General features: G+C 38.7%; 2 protein-coding genes across 11 annotated transcripts in view; one reads left to right on the top strand and one right to left on the bottom strand.

Annotated features, from left to right (window-relative positions):
• Positions 1 to 387, bottom strand: part of SLC25A12 (solute carrier family 25 member 12) — a 45,476-nt gene extending 45,089 nt beyond the window's left edge. For 3 of the 4 annotated variants that reach the window (XM_046944083.1, XM_015289764.4, XM_015289765.4), the window contains exon 1: positions 346 to 387. In XM_046944083.1, coding sequence (XP_046800039.1) covers positions 346 to 357 — 12 coding nt within the window. In that variant the 5' untranslated portion in view covers positions 358 to 387. Of the gene's footprint in view, positions 1 to 32 lie in introns of all 4 variants that reach the window. The other variant, XM_046944084.1, reaches the window with a different exon arrangement.
• HAT1 (histone acetyltransferase 1) lies at positions 264 to 20,988 on the top strand. Of its 7 annotated transcripts, none has more exons than XM_046943371.1 (11): positions 264 to 755; positions 2,246 to 2,317; positions 4,887 to 4,962; positions 6,665 to 6,785; positions 11,625 to 11,804; positions 12,039 to 12,160; positions 12,661 to 12,765; positions 13,102 to 13,208; positions 15,595 to 15,746; positions 17,014 to 17,130; positions 19,187 to 19,593. In XM_046943371.1, the coding sequence occupies exons 1-11, from the start codon at positions 356 to 358 to the stop codon at positions 19,349 to 19,351; spliced, it is 1,617 nt and encodes a 538-aa protein (XP_046799327.1). In that variant the 5' UTR covers positions 264 to 355; the 3' UTR covers positions 19,352 to 19,593. The 7 variants fall into 7 exon arrangements, with proteins under 7 accessions (XP_046799327.1, NP_001383418.1, NP_001383417.1 ...); NM_001396489.1 differs by having other exon boundaries at positions 725 to 755; positions 19,184 to 20,988; NM_001396488.1 differs by lacking the exon at positions 264 to 755 and adding an exon at positions 1,329 to 1,392 and having other exon boundaries at positions 19,187 to 20,988.
• Positions 20,989 to 21,366: the final 378 nt, after the last annotated feature.

The following is a 21,366-nucleotide window of genomic DNA, read 5'->3' as shown; positions in this document are numbered from 1 at the left end:
TAAGGGCAGCGGTATCGGCTCTCTTATCTAACCGATAAGCGGACTCAAACACGACACTGCGGGTAACCGCCGCCTCCCCAGTCACTCAGGTGTCGCCGACAGCTGTCCCAGCGCGCGGGGCCCCGCGCCGCGCCCGTCCCTCAGGATGCGGAGCGCCGGGCCCCGACCGCTCCCTCCCGCACGCGCCGAGTAACGGCCTCGGCCCGCGCCGCTTCCCATCAGCAGGCGCTACCCCTTCCCCGCGGCCGCCGCGGCACCGCCGGCTTCCTCCCGCATCCCCCGGGACCCCGCGGGCAGGCGGAGCGGCCGCCCGCCTTCTCCCGCGCCCAACGACGGAGGAGTCACCTTGACCGCCATGCTGCGCCGGCGAGCGGGAGGAGGAGCCGCGCGCCTTTACCCACCCGCCGCGCCGCCGCAGCGCCGCCGCCTCAGCGCAGCGCCGTGGGAGGCAGCGCCCGGCCCCGCCCTGCCCCGCCCGGAGGGCTCCCCTCGGCGGCCGGCACACCGCCGCGCCGGCCGGCGGCCCCACGCCTCGAAATCCCGCGGCAGAGCGACCGGTGCCGGCCGGGACCCGGGGGGCCCAAGCGGGCGCCTACCCGGCTCCGCGCCTCCCCGTGACAGCGTGCGGGGCCGCCGACTCGGGGCGAGGGGCGCTCACTCGCGACCCGCGCCGTCGAGCGGGAGACTCCCGGCGGAGTCTGTCCCGGCCCAGGAAAACAGGAGGGCGCTTCGGCCGCGCCCCTCAGCACGGCAGGGTAAGGGCGAGGGAGCAGCCGGGCACGCGGCTGTACGGTGCCTCGCAGCTGCGAGGGTCGGAGCGGCTCGTTCGGCCATAAAGCAGAGCGGAACCCTCTGGGCCGCGAGGCGACGCAGACCGCCCGAGGGCAGCTCGGCGTCAGTACGCCGCACACGAGCTCGCAGAAAGAATTCTGAAGAAACCTGCCTGCTCGACGAGCGCCGACCGCCCCGCTGCTGCACTCCACAGGGGGCGGACCTTGGGGTGAAGCCAGCGCTCAGCGCGGGCGCTCACCCCCAGTTCCCCTCAGCCCGCCTCAGCACTGAGGTACCTGTAAGGCCGAAGCAACGCTGTACGCGCGCCCACCACATCAAAGCAATCGCGCTACACGGCTGCCCCCTGAGGGCGGAGCTAAGCAAATGAGCCGCGGCGCGAACGCCCTTCTTAAAGGCTCCCGCCGGGACAGCGCGATCTTTGGCATACAGCTGAGCATGCGCGTGAGACCCCGAGCCTCGCCGAGCGCAGCTGTTGGTTCTCGGCCGCTTTTGGGCGGGCGGAAGCGGAAGTGTGTGCGCGTGTACTTATTTCCGCCGAGTGGGCGCGCGGCTTGATTCGTTCTGCCCGGGTGACTCGGCTGTCGCCGCCGCTGGGAAATGGCGGGTGAGTCCTAGGCTGGGCCTACCGATTCGCGGCCTTCCTGCAGCTGCTGAGCGAGGCGGTGGGGAGCAGGGCGAGGTGTTGCCGTCGATTCTCTGTTAGGGGAGCGTCGCCCGCGGTAGGGACGGTGCCCTTCCCCTTGGCCGGGCCCGAGTTTGTGTGCGGCCACGAACGGGAACGGGGACCCTTTGACGGTCTCGTTCCCCGTAGCAGAGGAAGCGGAGTAAGAGCTCAAGGCCGAGGCGCGGCGGGGGCTGGCCGTGGCCTGCCCGAGCCGTGGATGTCTGCTTTGCACCTGAGCCGTGTGGCACACCGTGTGTGGCTCTGTGCCTGCCGGGTTACTGAGAATGCTTCTGGCCTAACCTCATTCCGCATAACTTGAAATGGGAGGAAGAACTGATAATGCTGCTGGAATAGAGAGGCAGGATGGGTTTAGCACAGTTGAAAAATGTCCTAATAAGTGACACACCTATTGTGCACTAGATTAGGCTTTGGGAAAACAGGCTAGCTGTAGCTTCCTTCCTTCCTTATCCTCTCTGGGAGGAAAGCTAGATAGTGTCTGGAAGCATTCCTGCCACAGTTCAAGAACACCTGAAATGCATTAACTCTTATTCAAATGCAGTGTCTGCATATAGTTTGGAAGGCACATCATAGTGAGAAAATAGATTTACTTAAAAAGTAGACAGAATGAAGAAGTAGAACTTGCAGGAAGAATACTTCCTTTAAAAATGAAGTCAGCATTATGAAGTTGTTCCTTCTGTTCTTGAGAACCTTTTTCTTAATTCTTTCCTTGAATTGCATAGATTACCCAGACTGTATGTATCTAAACTCTTTCAAAATCTTTTTCTTTAGGACTTACTCCTATGGAGAAGAAGCTGGCTGAATACAAATGTAACACAAACGAAGCAATCCAGCTAAAACTAGGTAATGTCAGATTTTAAATATTGTGCCTTTGGAATATTTTAACATCTATTTAATAAAGTCCTTGTAATTAAATCTACTTAAGTTATAATATGTACTTATAAATATACAAACACAAGAATAGGAATGCATAGTGTAATTTTGTTGAGAATAGTACAGTGAAGTGCAGCTGCAGAAGCTCAGGCTTGTACCTGTGTAATAACACCGGCAATCTATTAACATGTTACTAGAATGCATTGGAACTACGTCACCTTGATCTTAAGGTATTCAATGTGTTTTTTTAGTTGCTTCTTCTCTAGAACTTTTGCTACAATGTAGTCCTAAGTATGCCTCATATTTCTTTTGAGGAAATGATAAACACAAAAAATAAAATGGCAAAATGTTCTTTGGTTTATTTTTTTCCACCTCTCCCTCAACATCTAGACAACATAAGCCATTTTCAACCAAGTCTTTAAAATCTGTTTAGGAAAAAATGCTACTCTCTATTTTACAGAACTGTTTATTGTTTTATATAGGTAACTTGCTTAGTACTTACAGAATACAAGCAGAATTACTGAACTCTTGCTGGACTGACTTATATCTGAAACTTACTTGTATTGGTAATTAATAAAAGAAGAATAGGTCATATATCTGTGTTTTTTATCTTTTCAGACCTTCAGCATTTTGTTTCCTTGAGCAGTACAAATAGCATCACTTATTAAGAAAGTAAAAATAATTAATCTTTTAAGCACTCTTAAGAACTCCTATTAACAGTTGGTTCTGCATAACTTAGTAAACTTTTAAATGCATAATTGGCTTGTGAGACAAAATGTCATTCCAACCAAATTACTTAAGTCTTTGAGTTGCTAACCTGTGAAGCATTTCTCTTCCATTTAAACAATAGTTCAAATACTCATTCTGTGACTATTTATATATAATGTGTATATCTCATGTTTTGGTTTTCCTCTTCTGCCTTTCTAAAACCAAAGGATGAGAAGTAATAGAATATATCTGAGTAAATTTTATCAAGACATCTGAGGAGTTGCTCTGTATCAGTTTTTAGAGAGACTGCTTTTTACTTGTTCCCATTACGTCATGTCACCCAAGGCTTTCAGTTTACTTTTTTCTTTCAGAGAGTGTAGATGGTCCACATACAAACAATATTAGAAAAAAAACCCTAAAATTTACAAAGTGATGAGGCCATTTAGGAAAAAAACCGAAACCCGCCTTTCTCATGAGTGTAGGAGTATAAATGTAGACATGGGCTGTACTCCTCTGAGTCCTAATTTGTTCCATGGTGATGTTTCAGGATTGCTCTGTTTTTCTTTTTTTCTTCCGGCTTGTTTTTTGTTGTCTTTAGTCTTGCTGCTTTGCCTCAACTGGGTTACTCTCTGAGTCAAGCTGGAGAAGACAAAGACTATCACTGTCTTTGAGAGGGCTGAGTTTCATCCTGTTATTGAGAAACCCTTCATTCATTTTTCTCTCTGAATAACTCCTATTAATGGAAAATCCTTTTTACTTCATCTCCAGTTTTACTTGAGTAAAACAGCAATGAGACTGTAGTTCTATATTCTATTTTTTATTAAAAAAGAACACTTAATAGCACTATTAACTCCTACAGCATTGCATGCACTTCTAATTCATTCAATATTAGTATGTAACTGTTTTCTTGAGCTACCTATGCCTCATTAATGGGGCTGAACAATCACTTTAATGCCTACAAAAAGAATTATATCCCTTCCAATTTTAGGTAGTTATTTTAACCGTGGATGCAGAGGATATTTGGGGATTAAGTATTTCAGTCTTCTCTAAATCTTCCTAGAAAATCCCACTGTAACTTCTGATTTCACTCACTAATCACAGAATTTGTGATGGAAGAACTTCTGTCGCAGTTACTGTGCAGTAGCTGCTGTTAATTCTGTAAGCATGAATAAAGTACTTGTTTGCTATGTTACCAAGTGTGAGTAGATTCTACTTGAGCAAATGTTTTCACATTACCAGCAAAGACCTCTAATGCCAAGGTTTGAAGAAAAATAAAAGTTGTGGGAGAAGAATTGCTGATTATCTTGGTAACATTGGTAGAAATAGTAATATTGTATTAGTGTAGATTTGTATGTATCCATGCCAATTCTCCAAAATTGTAATGTGAATATTAATGCTCACAAACATTTTTCTGTTCGTCATTCTGTGAAGACTCCCTACAATGAAGTGTTCTGAACTGCGTGTGAGAAGAATGACAAAATGAGAAGGAAGCTTTGATTACATGATTGGTCTTGCTTACTGTAAGAATATCCAGCTGGGCCATGTCCTTAAGTGTTCACTGTGGAATGAAAGTCAGTCACATTCAGGATATACATATGAAATCATATACATCTGTGTCAATTTCCCCATTTCATTGTGCTTACTGATTTGATTTGAGGAAATAACATGCATCTGATTTGCACAGGATGTCTTTATTTGGTTTGTGTGCCAGCCGAACGTAGGTTCATAACTGAAATTGTTCACAGTGAAAGAATGCATGGACATCTAGCATAGAATCCCTGTAAGAACAAACTGAAGCTGATGACTTGATCATGCTCTTTTTTCTTCTCAGTTCGCTTTCCTGAGGATTTGGAGGATGACAACACAACATTTAACCCAGAGTATAGCCATCAAGTGTTTGGTGATGAGTAAGTTAAATTATTCAGAGTCAAATGAATAGGTCTTGAAGGGAATGTTGTTTCCTAATTGCTCTTTAAAAAACAATAGTAATAAAAATAATGCTACCAAACTATTGTAAAGTGACAAAGCAATACTTCAGTTTTATGACTGTGTAGTTAAATAATGGCTTTGAATCCTAGCCTCTGGAGTTCAGGCCTTGTAGTCATTTTTACATGGTATTTTAAAGATACTAGCAGAGAACAAAATGCCCGGATTGTACAGTCAGAATTGCTCATTTCAGCTGCTATTGTGTTCAAGTCATCCTTATAAGGTTTGTAAGAATTAATAGTTCTTTATTAAAACTTTGACAGCAATGACTGCTAAAACCAAAAATTATCTTTCAACAGCATATCCACTTATTTGTGGTTTTTTAACAACAATGCACCATGGAATTTTTAATTTAAGACGACCATAAATATTAACTTAAACTCATGTTCTTTGCTGTTCTAGATCACTGATTGTTAATTATTCAACTCAGAGGTTCTTCTCTACTAGAGATGATAGACTTTTTATCAGTTAAAAGTTCAGAGGATACACAAACTTCAGAAAAAAATATATAGTTTCCTCTCCAAGTATTCTATCATTGGTATTGTAGCCAAGTTAGCCACTATGTCCCCAGTGCTAAAATGTCATTTAATACTTTCAGAAGAGCAGTAGTGAACGCTCTGGCTGTAGCCAGAAAGAAAAGGAAAATCCATATGCACTTAACTATGGTCTACTTAAAGCTGTTTCTTAATTTACAATTACTTTAAAAAGCATTCTAAGTACTCAAAGTAGGATGTGCTATCTGTATTAATTATACCCATACTGATATAGGTACAATTATTAAATGTAATAAAATTAGTTGCACTACTGCATGTCTGCAGTTGTAATTGAGAGTAATTGTACTACTCACAATGGGAGAACTCTCCAATCTGTCAGTATAGTAAACATGCACATTTTTGTTCTGGCATTTCAAACTTGAAATTAGCAATGTGTTACCACAAAAAAGATCAGGTTTAAAAAAAAAAAGGGAAAAACACAATAGTTTCTGCGTTTCTTTTTTTTTTTGCCTGAAAATAAGTTCTCCAGACTTAAATGTGATGTTTATATTCAGGAAAGACATTTTTTTTTTTTCCAGGATATTTAAAATAATAATAATAGAGCATCTCTTCCTTAGTTTTTTTTACTTGATTCTAATAATAAATACTGTCCACTAGAAACATACTTGTTGCTATGAGTTATCTGGTTGTTTTATACAGTATAGCTTGCAGTAGTATGTTCCAAAACTTTACACTCCTATACTACAAAGTTTTAGTAAGCACTGTTAATCAATTTGTATTAATAAACATTAGTGAATTTAAGACATGGATGAACATAAGTGCCGTATTAGTTATTTCAAGTATTCTTTGAGTTATCACCGTAAATATACAGCCACTGTCTTACTGAGTTCATGGACCTGTTCTGTTTCTTCACTAGAGATTAACTAGAGGAGCAAATATACTAATAAAAATAGCGTAAGGCATTGCCTATCGTGTAGACAGATATCCAGTTTGATTCTCTTCATTATTAAAAGGTTTAGTTTACCTCACTGGGAAAGAGGATGTGAATTTAAAATCTTTAGTACTGTGTTTTGAATATTTTGCAATGAAACTCATTTAGAGGTCTAACTGTGCTTTTTTCCTTCCTCAGTGAAGTTGCCTTTGGCTACAAGGGACTGAAGATTCTCTTATACTATATCGCTGGTAACCTGTCAACTCTCTTCCGCATTGAATATACATCTAAAGTTAATGAGAAGTTTGACTGTGTGGAGGTAAAGACAGAGCCAGACTTGTACTTATTGGGGACGTTTAATGGGGACAAAACTGCTGGGGTTAGTTACTGCCCTTCCAAACATGAGTTAGATTAAAAGCAAAGCTTCCTATTACGCAAACCTGAAAAAAACATGGAACTTATCTATATGTTTTCCCATTGTTCTTTCCTTTGACTCTGAAACTGCCATCAAAATTGTATGAAAAAAAGTGTCTATTTTCATGCTAGCTGTCTCCAGGAGAGCTAGTGGTTTAATTCATATCTAAGAGACTACCTTAAGAAAGAAAAATGAATTTTTTGAGTGGATTCTGGTGCATTAAGAAAATAGAATATCATAATTAAATATCATTTGAGATTTACTTAGTTATAGGGAAGGAAAAAATGATTTATTTTGAAAAGAGCTGTTAATAAGGTGATTGGTGAATCTTCACAATATTCTGTAGTGTAAAGTGGTTGTACGTTTGCACTGACTTCAAATTGCTTTGCCCAAGAAAGCTATTCTCTTCAGGAGTAAACATCTTTATGATTTAAAGTTCATATTTCAAATTCATCAGAGCTTATTTAAATGCTTTCAAGGAAAAGGCTTTCTAAAGAAAAATTGAAATGACTGCATTAAATTAATTTTGCAGGTTTTTTGTTTCTGTGCTCTGAAATTGTTAGAATATAGTTAGTTCAACAGGCTAAGCGTCCGGACATGTCTGAAATACTTCTGAGGCTGGGGCAGCCTACCTGAGGAGTGAGAGGTCATGTTCTTCAATCTTTATAAGGTTTTTAGAAACAAAGAAAAAAGGAAAGCCAGTTGGTTAAGTAATAACCATATTAAAATCAGACCACCTCTCTTTCTGGCCTTTCACCAACATAATTTCAAAATCACATCACAGTGGGAATCCACACCACAGCACATCTGTATTGACATGCTATCTATTTTCTGTACAAATAAAGCCACTTTTCTTCTCTGGAAGTATAAACAAAGTAAACAAGGTCTTTCATGCCCTTAGCTCACACTGCAACTATTCCTATCGCTCAGAATCCTTCCTTCTTTCAAGCTCAGTGTTTCCTCTATTGAATTATTTTTCAGTTGCTTAATGGGCTGAGATAAGGGTGACAAAGGATATCTATTTGAGCTAGCTTCCAGATAGCTTTCTAGAATATCTTCAGCCTCAGCCCACAGAACTTTGACTGTGCTTCCATTTATATCACTAACGGACTATATGTCCTAATAAGCTGCTCATGTGACTGTATCTGAACCACTGTAGGGAAAAAAAGATACAGCAGCCGGTCTTGTTCTGCCATTTATATTTGCTCTATAAGTACCTTAAAATATTAACATATTTGCAGAGATGAAAATAAGTGGGGTGTTCATTTAAATGCATATTACCATTTACTTTTCTAAGTTAACTGTTTAGTTGCTTAGCTCATTTGGGTTAATCATATTAATGCATGAACTATATATATACTATGCATGCCAGGTCATCTTTGTGCTGCAAATAGATGGTGTTCAGGAAAGGACATAAGTCTCTGCTTTGAACAAACTGGTTACAAGTGAGAATTGAGTTTTAATTGAGTTCGTGGTTATTCATACTCTAGCATTTTGTATCTAAAACCTTATGCAGGCCATTTGCCCCCATAGCATTAGCTGTTTTTCCAAGGTATCTTAAATATGTGGTGAAAGATGAAGATCCTAAATGTCAGCAGACGGAGCACCAGGCATATTTATACATCTTAATATGGTTTCTCTGAAGATGCTTCTATACCACATTAGTGAGGAAGACTTAGCAAAATCTGATCGTGTTTTGAACAGATGTATGTTCTTGTTTGGCACTTGATTTAATGAAAATAGACAGAATTTATCCATTGGGTGGCGTCAATTCTTTTAAATATCTGAAGTGAGGCTGCTTTCTTCTGGTATAAATCCAAATAGCATTGACCTCTGAATTGTTGGCTGTTTTCAGATTTGCAGCTGTTCAAGTAGTTTCTTTTTCTTCCAATTTCCATGATGGAGTGAGGGAAAGTATTTCACTAACCTCTGAAACAATCTTTACTATCTACATGTTATCATGCTTTGCAGCTGGTCTGATATATTTGCTTTAACACAAATTAATGAAAGTGCAGTTTTAATATTGGACATACTTTAACACTACAGATCATTCCATTGCTCCTCACTGGAGTTAATATTTATAACTGGTAGAAAAATTCAGCTTTCAAATATATTTCTATAATTATTTTTAAATGAAACCACTTTGAAGTAGCATGAAAATATACACAAATGTGATAACTGCCTATTAGTATAATTATATTAATATTATCCAGAGTCAAATGTAATGTACGAAGGGATCCTGACAGCTCAATTAGTCCTACTACAAAACAAGTTACAAGTCCTTACCATGTTCCCTATCTTCATCTCACGATTTCCTTATGAAGGTAATACATTAAAGATAGTACCTGCATAATCCATAAGCTCGAGTCTTGGCTGGCTTCATTCATGTTCTTGCACTCATTATTTGCTTGTTTAACACTGCTGTAGTCATCAACTCGATTGCTTTTTCTGAACAGATTTTTTTCTGTGTACATCTTTGCAAACCAGTAATGCTGCCAAGCAAGTGCCTGAACATCTCACCAGTATCAAAGAAATTCACAAAGAAACTTAGAGAGGCAGTGGGTTGTGGCTATAAAGAACTGAAATGCATTATCTTACCTACTTTCAGTAGGTGAAAGTTTGTCTTGTATCACTGTTAGGTGAAGAATCTTAAAAATACAAGGGGAGTGTTATTTTTTAATTATATAATACTTCATCCTGCATGTTCACTGTTTTTAGGTATCATCCACGTAGTCTGTTGCTGAACTGATGCTTGGAAGTCTTGTTTTAATTGTGGATTATTTTACGTATCTTTTGCAGATGCACAAAAGGAAAGTCACTAGCTCTGGTTTCCTATGACTTTATCACCAGGGCAGAATTAAAATCCGTGTAAATACACTTGCAGACTCAAAAAAAGATGAGCATTTCTGAAATGCTGTGCTCCTTACAAATACTCATTCTTGTTAATATATATAATTCAGTGATTCAGCAAAACATGGCTCATTTTCTGTTACGCAGTTAAATTAGGATATGTAAAGCAAATACGTTAAGCTAGCATTGCTCGAAGATGAACAGAAAAGGTCCTTTGTTTTGAGAATGAAATGGATGTAAATGCTGTACACATTTTCACTGCGTTGTTACACCAAGTATTGTAGAGCTATATCTGAATCGCTTTATAGTGCTCTCTACAAATATAAATATAAATGTTGGTAGTACCAAACCATTAAGAATAAAACTTGTTTGTGCTGAACCACATCCATCTTTCTCTATACTAAAAATGTAACTGAATGATGAAGTGCTATTCATTTGCAGGTGCATTGCTTCTACTTAAGGGAGGATGGTTGAAAGGACAGGAATTAGTAGCATGTTGTATTAGCCTTTTGTAGTGTATTTTGTTCTAAGCATCTTAATTTCCCTGTTTTGAATGCTAAGTAGCGAGGGTCTTGGTTTCAAACTAATACCCATCATGCATGTAAACGGTGTGAAAGAGCTGCTTAGTAAGTTAACACAAAGTGTTCTTGTGTCAGTCCTTGTGGAAATAGATACAATACAAACATTACAGCTGAACTCACCGCAAACTCCATTAAGTAAAAACCTGGATTCATTGTCCGAAGGAAAGTTTGAATTGAATGTAAGCTCATTTTGTTGAATGTAATGTCAGGCTTTTAGGGGTTGTATTGAGGAGTACCGTTTTGTTAAGTTGAGACCAATTCATTAAGTTTTATTGCCTGGTGAGAAGCAGTAATACGTTATTGTGAAACTTCATCAAATATTCATGGTTAAAAAGAAGTAGTAAATGTATTCAATCAAGTGGTCTTTTTGGGGTCTGAAAAGGATTATGAAGTCTGCTCAGCTGATAGTCTCTAACTTTCAGTTTGGTTAACTGAAAAAGGGAATTTGGATCTCTGAATTTAATTTTGGCGTCTGAATATTTTCTTCCCTCTCTGCTAAGTTAGGTTTTACATGTCAAAGCTATTAACCATATTTCTAAATTCTAGTTTTATTTTGTCTGCTTTGTTTTCAAAATATTCTTTGATTAGAGTACAGAATGTTTGTCCTCTGAGTTTATCATTATAGCTCACAGCTGATACTATAAGCAAACATTTCAAGCACAGAGACATAAGAATGCAAAAGTGTAGTAGCTGTCACTTTCTTGTTTGGGAGCTACCACTTTTAGTCTGTTTTTTTTTCCACTCAGTTCTATACCACCTAATACCTCGTAAGCTGCTTTTTGGGAACCCCAGTTCCACAAGGCTATGTGCAGCATGGTCATGGAGGTTTGTTGGATGAAAACCCTGAGCTACCAATTTTATTGTGTTTTTCAGAAACTAATGTTTCATCCAACAAACTAGGAAAACAAGAATACTGTTCCTTTTGCTTGACTGAATTCACGCTTTCATTCTTTGTCTTGCCATTTGTGGTATTCCTTCACACTGAGTTTTTATTAGAATAGTTATCAACCCTCTTTGATTTTGCTTAGACAAATGTAACAGTCACTAAACATAAACTTGTTCAGGAACTTATTCCTGTTGCGACTACTAGCTTTTGAATACTGACAGTGGCTGGACTGACCCTTCTGTATCTCTTCAGTTATCTTTATATGCTCGAAAGTCACTACTGAACAACAGGAATATTTATCTTTTTTATTTAAAGTTACTGATAGGCCACAGCGCTCCTTTTTGTAATCATCTCTAATAGCAAATTATGACTTTGATGCTGTCTTTTTAATCTTCTGCTGATCCTGCCCTGTTTTGTATTCCCCAGGCAGATGATGTTGAAAGTAAAATTAGAGAAATTATTCCTCCTGGCTTCTGTACAAACACAGATGACTTTGTCTCTCTGTTGGAAAAGGAGGTCAACTTTAAGCCCTTTGGAATGCTGCTGCACACATATTCTGTTCATAACGAGGAAGCTGGTGAAGACATTACATATCAGATATATAAGGTATGAAAAATAAGTAAAACTTCTTAAGCAAGCAAATTAAAGTTTATTTTGCTGTGAGGCACCTTCTGTAACATTCAACATATATACATATATAAATATTATTGTTTGACCAATGTATTGATTGGAAGCATGCTTTTTTTTGTATGGGGGGAAGTAATTAGGTTTTGCAGATTTTTTTTTGTCCTTTTGCATCTGTGATAGGTTTCACCTGACTTCTCCTGGCTTTTTCCCTAGGCTGACATGACGTGTCCAGGCTTTCGAGAATATCATGAAAGGCTTCAGACATTCTTGATGTGGTTTATTGAAACTGCTAGCTTTATTGATGTAGATGATGAAAGATGGAACTACTTTATAGTGTAAGTACAGTTCTAAGGCAACAGTGGACCTTATTACCTCCACAAAGCCTGCATTTTAATTGTGGCTGGCCAATTATTGGAGCAGTATAATGATATTTTTCCCAGGAAAGAAAAACCATTGTTTATCAGGCTTGCGTTTTCCTCCATTATACTTCGGGAAACCTTGAGAATAGAGCTGAATTAAATGCTGTTGTCCGTTAGAGCCCTGAATGTAGGCTTAAACAGTAAAATGAGCTTTGCCTGTGTTTTCTTTTACTTGCCACCTATTCATCTTTATAATAGGCAAGTGCACTGAAGTGCTGTAAAGAGGTCTGATTTATCCAAGTTGCTGCACACCAATTAAGTGAATTGTACATTCAGAACGTAGCAGGTGTACCCATTGGGCCCTCACAGAGTAGCTTGCTGACACTGAAAATTCAGTTGGAGAATGGAAAAGAAAATGGACACTGCATGGGAGCGCGACTGTAATTGACCTGCTTGGCTTTCTGTTTTATCTGCAGATTTGAGAAGTATAATAAGGATGGAGCTACGCTCTTTGCGACCGTAGGCTACATGACAGTCTATAATTACTATGTGTACCCAGACAAAACCCGGCCACGTGTAAGGTAATTGGCGGCGTAACTCGTGCCTTGCCTTTTATTTCAGAAGAGGGAACTGCTGAAGTTCCCAATACTTGTTTATAATGGTGTTGATTTGTTTTAAAAAAAATCCCCATTATTAGCTGGCGACGCACTGATTTATTTCATTGTTCCCTTCTTGAAGCAGAGGGAATGGCAAACAAGTTTTGAATATTTAGCAGTTCTAAGACTCTGTAAGAATTATGTTTTAACATAAAGACTGATGCATGTGTTTTAAGAACTTAGTTTTTTATGCCTTTATACTACAGTGTTTGCAAAAGCATGCATTTGAACTGAAATATCAATACATTCCTTTGTCTGTAGCCAGATGCTGATCTTGCCACCATTCCAAGGAGAAGGCCATGGTGCTCAGCTTCTTGAAACAGTTCATAGATACTATATGTCTTCTCCTACAGTACTTGATATAACAGGTATATGTTAAATTTCTAACTCATTTCACCTGTTTGGTCACATTTGGAGACTGCTAGCCCACAAACCAGCTTTCATGTTCACTTGTTAGAATTAAATAGCCTTTTGAAGGTTTAGCTTCAGCTCAGTTCAGGATTAACAGTGCCCTATTTTACAGAAGAACTGTATATAATGTAGCTCCTTAAATCCTCTACTTAGAGAACAGCACACCAGGAAAATTCAATCCCTAGCATGCATGGATTACCAGCTAATTAGCCATTTTATTGTGAGATACACAGCTGAGTATGCCAGGAGATCAAGCTTTGTCAGATTCCTTGTTCAACTTATTCCTCTTAGCCAAAACTCAAAACTGAGAAAAACCTAAAATAGTGTATTAACATGTATGTAAGCCAAAAGTCTACAGGCAAAAATCTGCACAGGAGTTGTGCTCCAGGAGCATGTATTACTGCCTGAATGCACCTGTCATGTTAGAGGTGTGTCCACAAATACATGAAAGTGAAAATTTAACGAAAGAATGGGGGAGGGGGAGAGAGGGTATGCACACCTAAAGATGTAGCATTAAAAACAGTTAGAATCATGACATCTGTCCTGTAGTTTAAAGTTCAATATAGGAAGAAATGCAGTTTAAGCATATGAATTGACTAATCTAAGATAATTGAAGACATCATCTCAAAAGAAAAAAAAGTCCTATTCCTCTACCCTCCAAAAACTGATTAAAATGCATTACAACACTTGCTTTCTTCATGGTATCACTGCAGGATAATCCTAACACAGGGTTATCTACCTTATAATTTTAATCCAATTCATAGAAACCTAAAGAAGCATAACTTCCTTTATGCAGTAGGAAGTCTTATTCATTGTGTAATTTTTATCTTCCTTCCCGTTAATACTACAAAACTTCACGTAGCTTTTATAACTGAGAATAAACAGTCTTAAATATAGTACTAAATAAATCATATGACGTGTTCATGGTTCAGTGCCTTTAATGCAGATTTGTAGCGAACAGCAAATTTGCACTGGAGTAACTTTTCTTTTTGGATTGAAGCAGGAGGAAGCAATTGCAATATTCTTGCAATATTCTACATGGCACTAAAGTTATGTAATCTTATGCTTCTGCACGATAATTGTCATCTTGATAGAAAGTCAGGCTTGGCAACCTTGATAATGGACAAAGTATAGTTACATATCCTCTAAAGTTGTCAAGTAAAGCCTTTCCTCTTTTCAGAATGATTAGAATTTCAACTTCCTCGAAGAAACTAATGCCTAAAAAAATAAAGTATTTCAGACTTCCACATTTGCAACGGATATTTTGTCCCAACTGTAACTCGTCATCCTAGTTGACACAAATGAAAAGTATGTTGGTAGCGCTTACCATACAGAAACTGCCTCATCTTTCTTCTCATTTGAATGAAAAGGAACAGAACAAATGAATGTCAGTACAGCCTCTTCGATCTCTTTTGCAGAATAAGAGCTGTAAGTTTTGCCATACAAGATTATTCCACTTGTGCAAATCTTTCTAACTGATGCAATGGTCCTAAGCAATCTGCAACCCACAAAACAAATTGCTGGTCGTGCAGTGCTGCATATACTAGGACCAAAACTTACATCCTACTCCTTCCTCTTAATAACATACTAGCTTTTGATCATTCTTAAACCACAAATGTCAACTACATAAAATAGTCCTCATCTTGAGGGAAAACGGGAGAAAATGTGCAAAAAAGCACAGCTGGAATATAATCTGTTCAACAATAAATTCCATAGTGCTAGCCCACAGAAAAATTAAGGTAGGGTGGAATGTGATCCTGCTACTCACTTGTAGTAAACCTGTCCAAACTATTAAGTAGTGATGAAGCATATTTGCAGCATTGTAACATTTTCCTTCTCTGTAGTTCATAGGGGGGAACAAAGTTGCAAAAAGGATTATGTTGATGATCAATGAAGCTGGTTCTTGACTTTGTTTCTTATAAAGCTACAGTTTTGATAGCAATGCTACTGTTTCAAGCAAGATGGAAGTAACTTCAAATTGCTTTCAGCTTTTGCTTCAGTCTTTTCCTACATAATTAGTTTGACTTAGGGTAGTTCTCATGCTCTCCTCTGTTATAGAATAGAGGGAACATGCAAGAAAAAAGGGTTTATGCTTAGAATTGGGTTGAACTTCTGTTGTCAGTCTCTTGGAAACATGCGTACAATAGTGTATGCAGTACGCTTTAACTTATATTGTCGTACATCTAAAACTTTGATAGCAGTACTTACGATTAAGCACAACTACTTAAATGTGATGAATGTTGTGTTTGGTTTTGTCTTCCACAGTTCTTGTAATGGCATCCCAGGAATGAAGAAACAAATAATGCTTATATTAACTATGCGCTCTTATAATTTTTTTTCTAGCTGAAGATCCATCTGAAAACTACATAAAGCTAAGAGACTTTGTTCTTGTAAAGCTCTGTCAAGACTTGCCTTGCTTTTCCCCAGCAAAGTTAATGCAAGGCTTCAGCCAAGAAATGGTAATGGAAGCTCAACAGAAGCTGAAAATAAATAAGGTATTAAATCAGAACTGTGGTAGTCGGACTTATTCTTATCAAGCTAGTATAACAGCAGTCTAAATGTAGGAGTTTACATATGGTGGCATATTTCAACAGTTTCCTACAATGTAGCTGAAAGGGAAGAAATGGCTTAAGATTTCAAGTAAATGCCTTTTTTTTTTTCAGCTGATGCTGTTGATGTAACAGAACTTGAAATATTCCAATTTTAAGTATCAGTTTCCATCTCTTCAAGTATATCTATATAAATAGCCACTCATTCTGAGAACACAGAACAATAAAGTAGTAACACTAACACTGCTACTGAGGCAGTTCTAAATGTTTGAAGAACTAAACTGTTAAAACTGAACAACTAAACTCACTGATAATTGTCCAAGTGATTAAATTCATTAGTAAGCTCTTCAGTTAAAAATGCATGTATTTGAATGTGTTTTTATACAAGTATTGAAGGCTTGCAGAAGAAAAGCCTTATTCAAATACATTCATTAAAATGTTACCATATGTATAAGAGAAGTACACCTGCAGCCTTCTGTACCTGAGACGTTACACCTAAAAGGATAATTAAGTTTATTTTTTAATAGTATCTAAAGATGGTTTGCTATACTAATCCATTTTATTTTTATCCCTGTTGCTCAGCAAAGGAGTGGTTGATCTTAAGTTCAGTTTTAATGTTATAACAGTTCATAGTAATACAGCAGAGACATCAATCTGTTTCCTTTCCAGATGTGATAGCTGCTGATCAGTGTTTCAAAATCACCTCAATTTTCCATGTACTGATTCACTTGTTATCTTAGTTGTTATTTAAATATTGTTTCGTTCTGATATTTAGCATTTCCAGAGGACCTTTTGAAGAGCAGTAAATATGTCAAGATTATTAAAATCAGTACAGAAGGTACTGTGTAGCACTTAATTGCTTAATGTTATTCTAGTTCCAATACTTCAGTTCTTTGGATTACTTTTGGACTCTGGCTTCTGGACTTTCTGCTGTTCATTTGTAGCAGGTCCTTGAAGCACCTCCACAGATACTGCAGCATTTTGAGAGATTATACACTAGCATCTGTTGGAATAAATTATTTTTTGAGGAGTAACTAGAACATTTATTCATTTAACCCACTGGTAAGGAGTATCAGGCTGATTGAGGCTTTGTCGGTATCTGACTGATATCTGATAAGCTGAGGAGTTGCTCAGAGTGGAGAAGTACTGTAATACTACTGCTGAATGACCTCTTTACTCAGGCATGTTCTTTATTCTCCTTTCTGTTTGTTAGCAACACACAAGGCGAGTATATGAAATTCTCCGATTGCGTGCAACAGATATGGGCGATGCAGAACAATCCAGAAGCTACCGGTTGGATGTTAAAAGAAGGCTGATTGGCCCCTATAAGGTATATGACTTATGTATCATTTAATACTTATTTCAAGACTAATTATACCTGATTTTACTTCCATTTCCATAAACGTAGTTGATACCAATTATGTTGCCAATCAACTACTATTAGTTATGCAGCATTCAGCTGACATACACAGATGCAGAGAACATTCATTCATGGCTGTACCAAAGATCTTGTTTGACTCCTGTTATTTGCCCAATTCCAGCAGGAAGTTATTAACCTGACAGTACCTAGCTACAAGTGGCATTAAATCCAGTTAGAGCAAAAGGAGGGGAGAGGGGAGAAAAGTCACTTTCTTGGAAAGATTGATAATATCTTAATAGATAAACCAAGTTAAAAAGAAAAATAGATAATATCTTAAATAGGTAAACCACAAAGTTAGAGGTAAGGGTTAAGTGCTATATATTTACACACTAGAAAACTAGGTATAGTTTGGATTCCTGTTCTGCTCATTAACCAGGTCTAACAGAGCAGCTTGGTAGCGATAATCTAGCCATGCCAATACAGTATCCCTGTAGATGGGATATAACTTCAACAGTGAAGTTGAATCAAATAACTCAGTTGAGTTACTTGTTAACTTTCTTAACTGCTGAGTATGCTTTTGAGGATCTAGTTGCTGCATGTTGCATTAACTGTTCCTCTAAGATTAGGGGTGTGTATATATAGTGTGCATATATATCTATCTCCTAGTTGCTAATGACATTAGTCTCTGTATTGGGGGGGAAAAAAAAAATACAAGCCTAAGTTTATTGCTGTAACTAGCACGTTAGCTACTCTGCAATTAAGTAATCACAGAGCAACCCAAAACCTGGTTGGAAAAGTTTCACAAAGTATCAGAAGTATCTTGATTAGCTTGCAAGCCTCCCTAAAGCAGCACTTATCCTGTTATACCAAAATAGCAGAACTTTGATTGTACTCATGTTGGACTTAGGGGGTCTGTTAGCAGAAATGAGAACTCAGCACTGCATTAAACACTTGGCTGATCTGGAGATAACACCATGTCATGCTGAGTGACAGGATCCTAATCAAAACACTTTCTATTCACTTTTGTGAGTGTCTTGTCTCATTTACTAAATTTCACTCACTGTCCACTACAAATAAGGCCATGATTTTTCATCCAACAGGACTGTCACGTCCTCAGCATGTAATTCAGCTTAATATGTGGAGAAAATCTAAAATTCCATAAGCAGCTTCAGATCTTGTGCTTCTAATAATTGTTTTCACTTGAGTCTTTGCATGTAATAAACACATAGAGTAAAAACTTTACAGATATTGTACTGCTAAATATACAATATTTGTCTTCTAAAATTTTAGAATATTCTATTGATTTAAATATTCCATTTTTTCAACCGTAGTTCTCTCCTAAAGAATGATCAGAACAGCCAGCACCCTTTCCCTGATTTTTTTTTTTTTGGTTTTAAGTTTCAAGTTCTAAAATATGGGCATCATGTTTATGGTGGTTCTGCCTAGTGAGTGGCTTACATGCTAATTTTTAACAGTTTCACAAACAAATCTTGTTATGCTCCTGCTTAAAAAATAAATAGATAGAATAAAAACCTTGTCAGAACTGCAGCTGAAGTCTCAATGTGTAGTAATTTGGAGGAGAAAGCAACCTTTAATAAAGAATTGACAATATTACAGCATTCTTAATGCTTGTGTCATGTAAACACTACTTCTTTATAAAGCACTTGATAGCTTCATTTGAATTGTATTGTACAGGTGCAGTGTAATTCTAAATTCATAATATCTTCCACTATTAATAGTGGTTCTGCCTCTTAGAGCTATTTCCTGACTAACTGTTGCAGAAATACAGAAACATTTTGAAATGAGTTTTCAGTTTGCCAGATAACTGGTAATACAGAACTGTAGAGCTTTAACAGAAGAGATTTCCTAATTAAACAATGTTAGTGGTTTTTTGGGTTTGTGTTTATTTTTTAGAGGATTAGGGACTTATTAAAGACCTAGATATTAAAATGGAGTAAGTTCAGTAAAATACTGTACTCTTCATTGTTCGTTATGTTCAAATTACTGTTTATTTATTGCATAGAAGAAGCAGAGAGAACTTGCCAAGATGAGAAGGTGCTTAAGACCAGAGGAGTTGACAAATCAGTTGAACCAAATAGACCTAAACATGCAACATGAACAGTTAGAAGAGAGCTTCCAACAACTCGTTTCAGATTACCGAAGAGTCCTAGAACGACTTGCGCAAGCATGAGGATCCGACCTGTACAGGAAACTTGCAGATTTCTACACAGTGTTATGAAGCACATCCTTAATTGCCACTTAACTGCAAAAAAAGCAAACCTTGTGACGTTTTAATCACACTAAGGGTGAATTGTGTCTCTGTGCATTTTGAATATTTTCTATTTTTGTGTTGTAGATTTAAAATGTTGTTCTTCTTCAAGTTTGGGAGCACTTACTGCTGAAATAAACTGTAGATTCTCAGATACAATAACACGTAAATTGTTTGAATTTTTTAACCTTTCTGTTTTGCCTCAGAGCTAACTAAATAACTGAATAGCAAGTTAGTACCTGAATGTATATATCTATATTACAGCTGTTCTAAATTTCTCTTAACTTCCTCTTCCTCAGACTGTTTCACTTGGGTCCTACAATAATACTGTTTAGGCCTGGGCATTCTTCAGCCACATGAACAAGTTACAAGACTAGTTCTTCGGTCTGACTGGCATGCATCTCATCTGGAGTGCAGGCTCCTTACCTGTTCTGAGAAGTGGATCCTGCTGCCACTAGCTGTTAGGACCTGATCTACTTCAGATTCTACAGGGGGTAGTCTTAGGCATATTCTTTTACAACCACCCCCCCATGAACCCGCAAGTTCATTATTTAAGTAAAAATACTTTGCAATTGGAGAAGCAAACAAGGCTTTGTATTGATTCCAAAAGCACTTTCCTTAGCTAGTGTAAGAAACTTACAAATCTGTAGAAAGCAAGTGCTTTTATGTAGTTCCTTTGCTTCATGATTTTAAATATTCGTTTTAGATTTTTCACTCTTCTGCCTAGAATATCTTGTCTGTATTATATGTGGTTCATCTACTGCAGTGTCAGAAACTATAATAGTCATAGAATCATAGAATGGTTTGGGTTGGAAGGGACCTTTAAGATCACCTAGTTCCAACCCTCCTGCTATAGGCAGGGACACCTGCCTCCAGACCAGGTTGCACAAAACCCCATCCGGGCTGGTCTTGAGTGCTTCCAGGGAGGGGGCATCCACAACCTTTCTGGGCAACCTGTTCCACTGTCTTGCCAGCCTCACAGTAAAGTATTTCTTCCTGATATCTGGTCTAAATCTACCCTCTTCCAGTTTAAAACCGTTTCCCCTTGTCTTATTGCTGTATGCCTGTATAAAAAGTTCCTCCCCAGCTTTCCTGTATGCCCCCTTCAGGTACTGGAAGGCCACAATAAGGTCCCCCTGGAGCATTCTCTAGGCTGAAAATTCCCAACCCTGTCAGCCCGTCCTCACGGGGGAGGTGCTCTAGCCCTCTGACCATCTTCATGGCCCTCCTCTGGACCTGCTCCAACAGCTCAATATTGGATTAATGATAAAAGTGAGAGACCACTCTTGATCATAGAAGTAATCTTGAAGTTAAATGGGAGTGGTGTTGGGTTTTTTGGTTTTGCTTTCATCAGGTGTTCATGATAAAAACAGAAGAGGGAAAGCTGAATGGAAGAACTGTACTTAAATCTGGTTTCTGCGTAGAGATCCAGGATCCCAGTGCTTCTGGGGAAGCCTACTGAAGGTGTTACATTAATGCTGTCTGACCTTTTGCATTACTGTAGCTGAAGCCACTCATGAGATAGAAGAAGCTACAGCTTTTAATAAAGCTCTAAGGCTAACAAGAAAAAAAAAAAAAGCTTTGCTGGCTGTTTGCATGCTTATATTGGTTGAATGTGGTTTTTCCTCTTAGTTATTTTTGTAATGGGAGGGAGAGCAGAAATGCAGAAGAGTTTCGCAGGTCTGTTCCTACTTTCTAGTACCTGGTGCTGACACTCAGGGAATATGGATGTCCCAAAACATCTTCAGAAGTGTCAGGAAATCTAGGGCTTAGAGGTGGTGAAGATTGTAGTATTTGATTGATGGTGGGAGGTAAGTATGAAAGGAGACACTGAGCAAAAAGAAAAATGGTTTTCCTTAAACGAGTATTAAAAATTCTCTTGGGACAACTTAATCTTTTCATAACCTACTGGAATATGTTTTCCCTTTTAATGCTGA

Source organism: Gallus gallus, chromosome 7 (genome assembly GCF_016699485.2).
Source record: "Gallus gallus isolate bGalGal1 chromosome 7, bGalGal1.mat.broiler.GRCg7b, whole genome shotgun sequence".
In the NCBI taxonomy this organism is placed as follows: Eukaryota; Metazoa; Chordata; class Aves; order Galliformes; family Phasianidae; genus Gallus; species Gallus gallus.
This window is presented reverse-complemented; position numbering and strand designations above follow the sequence as displayed.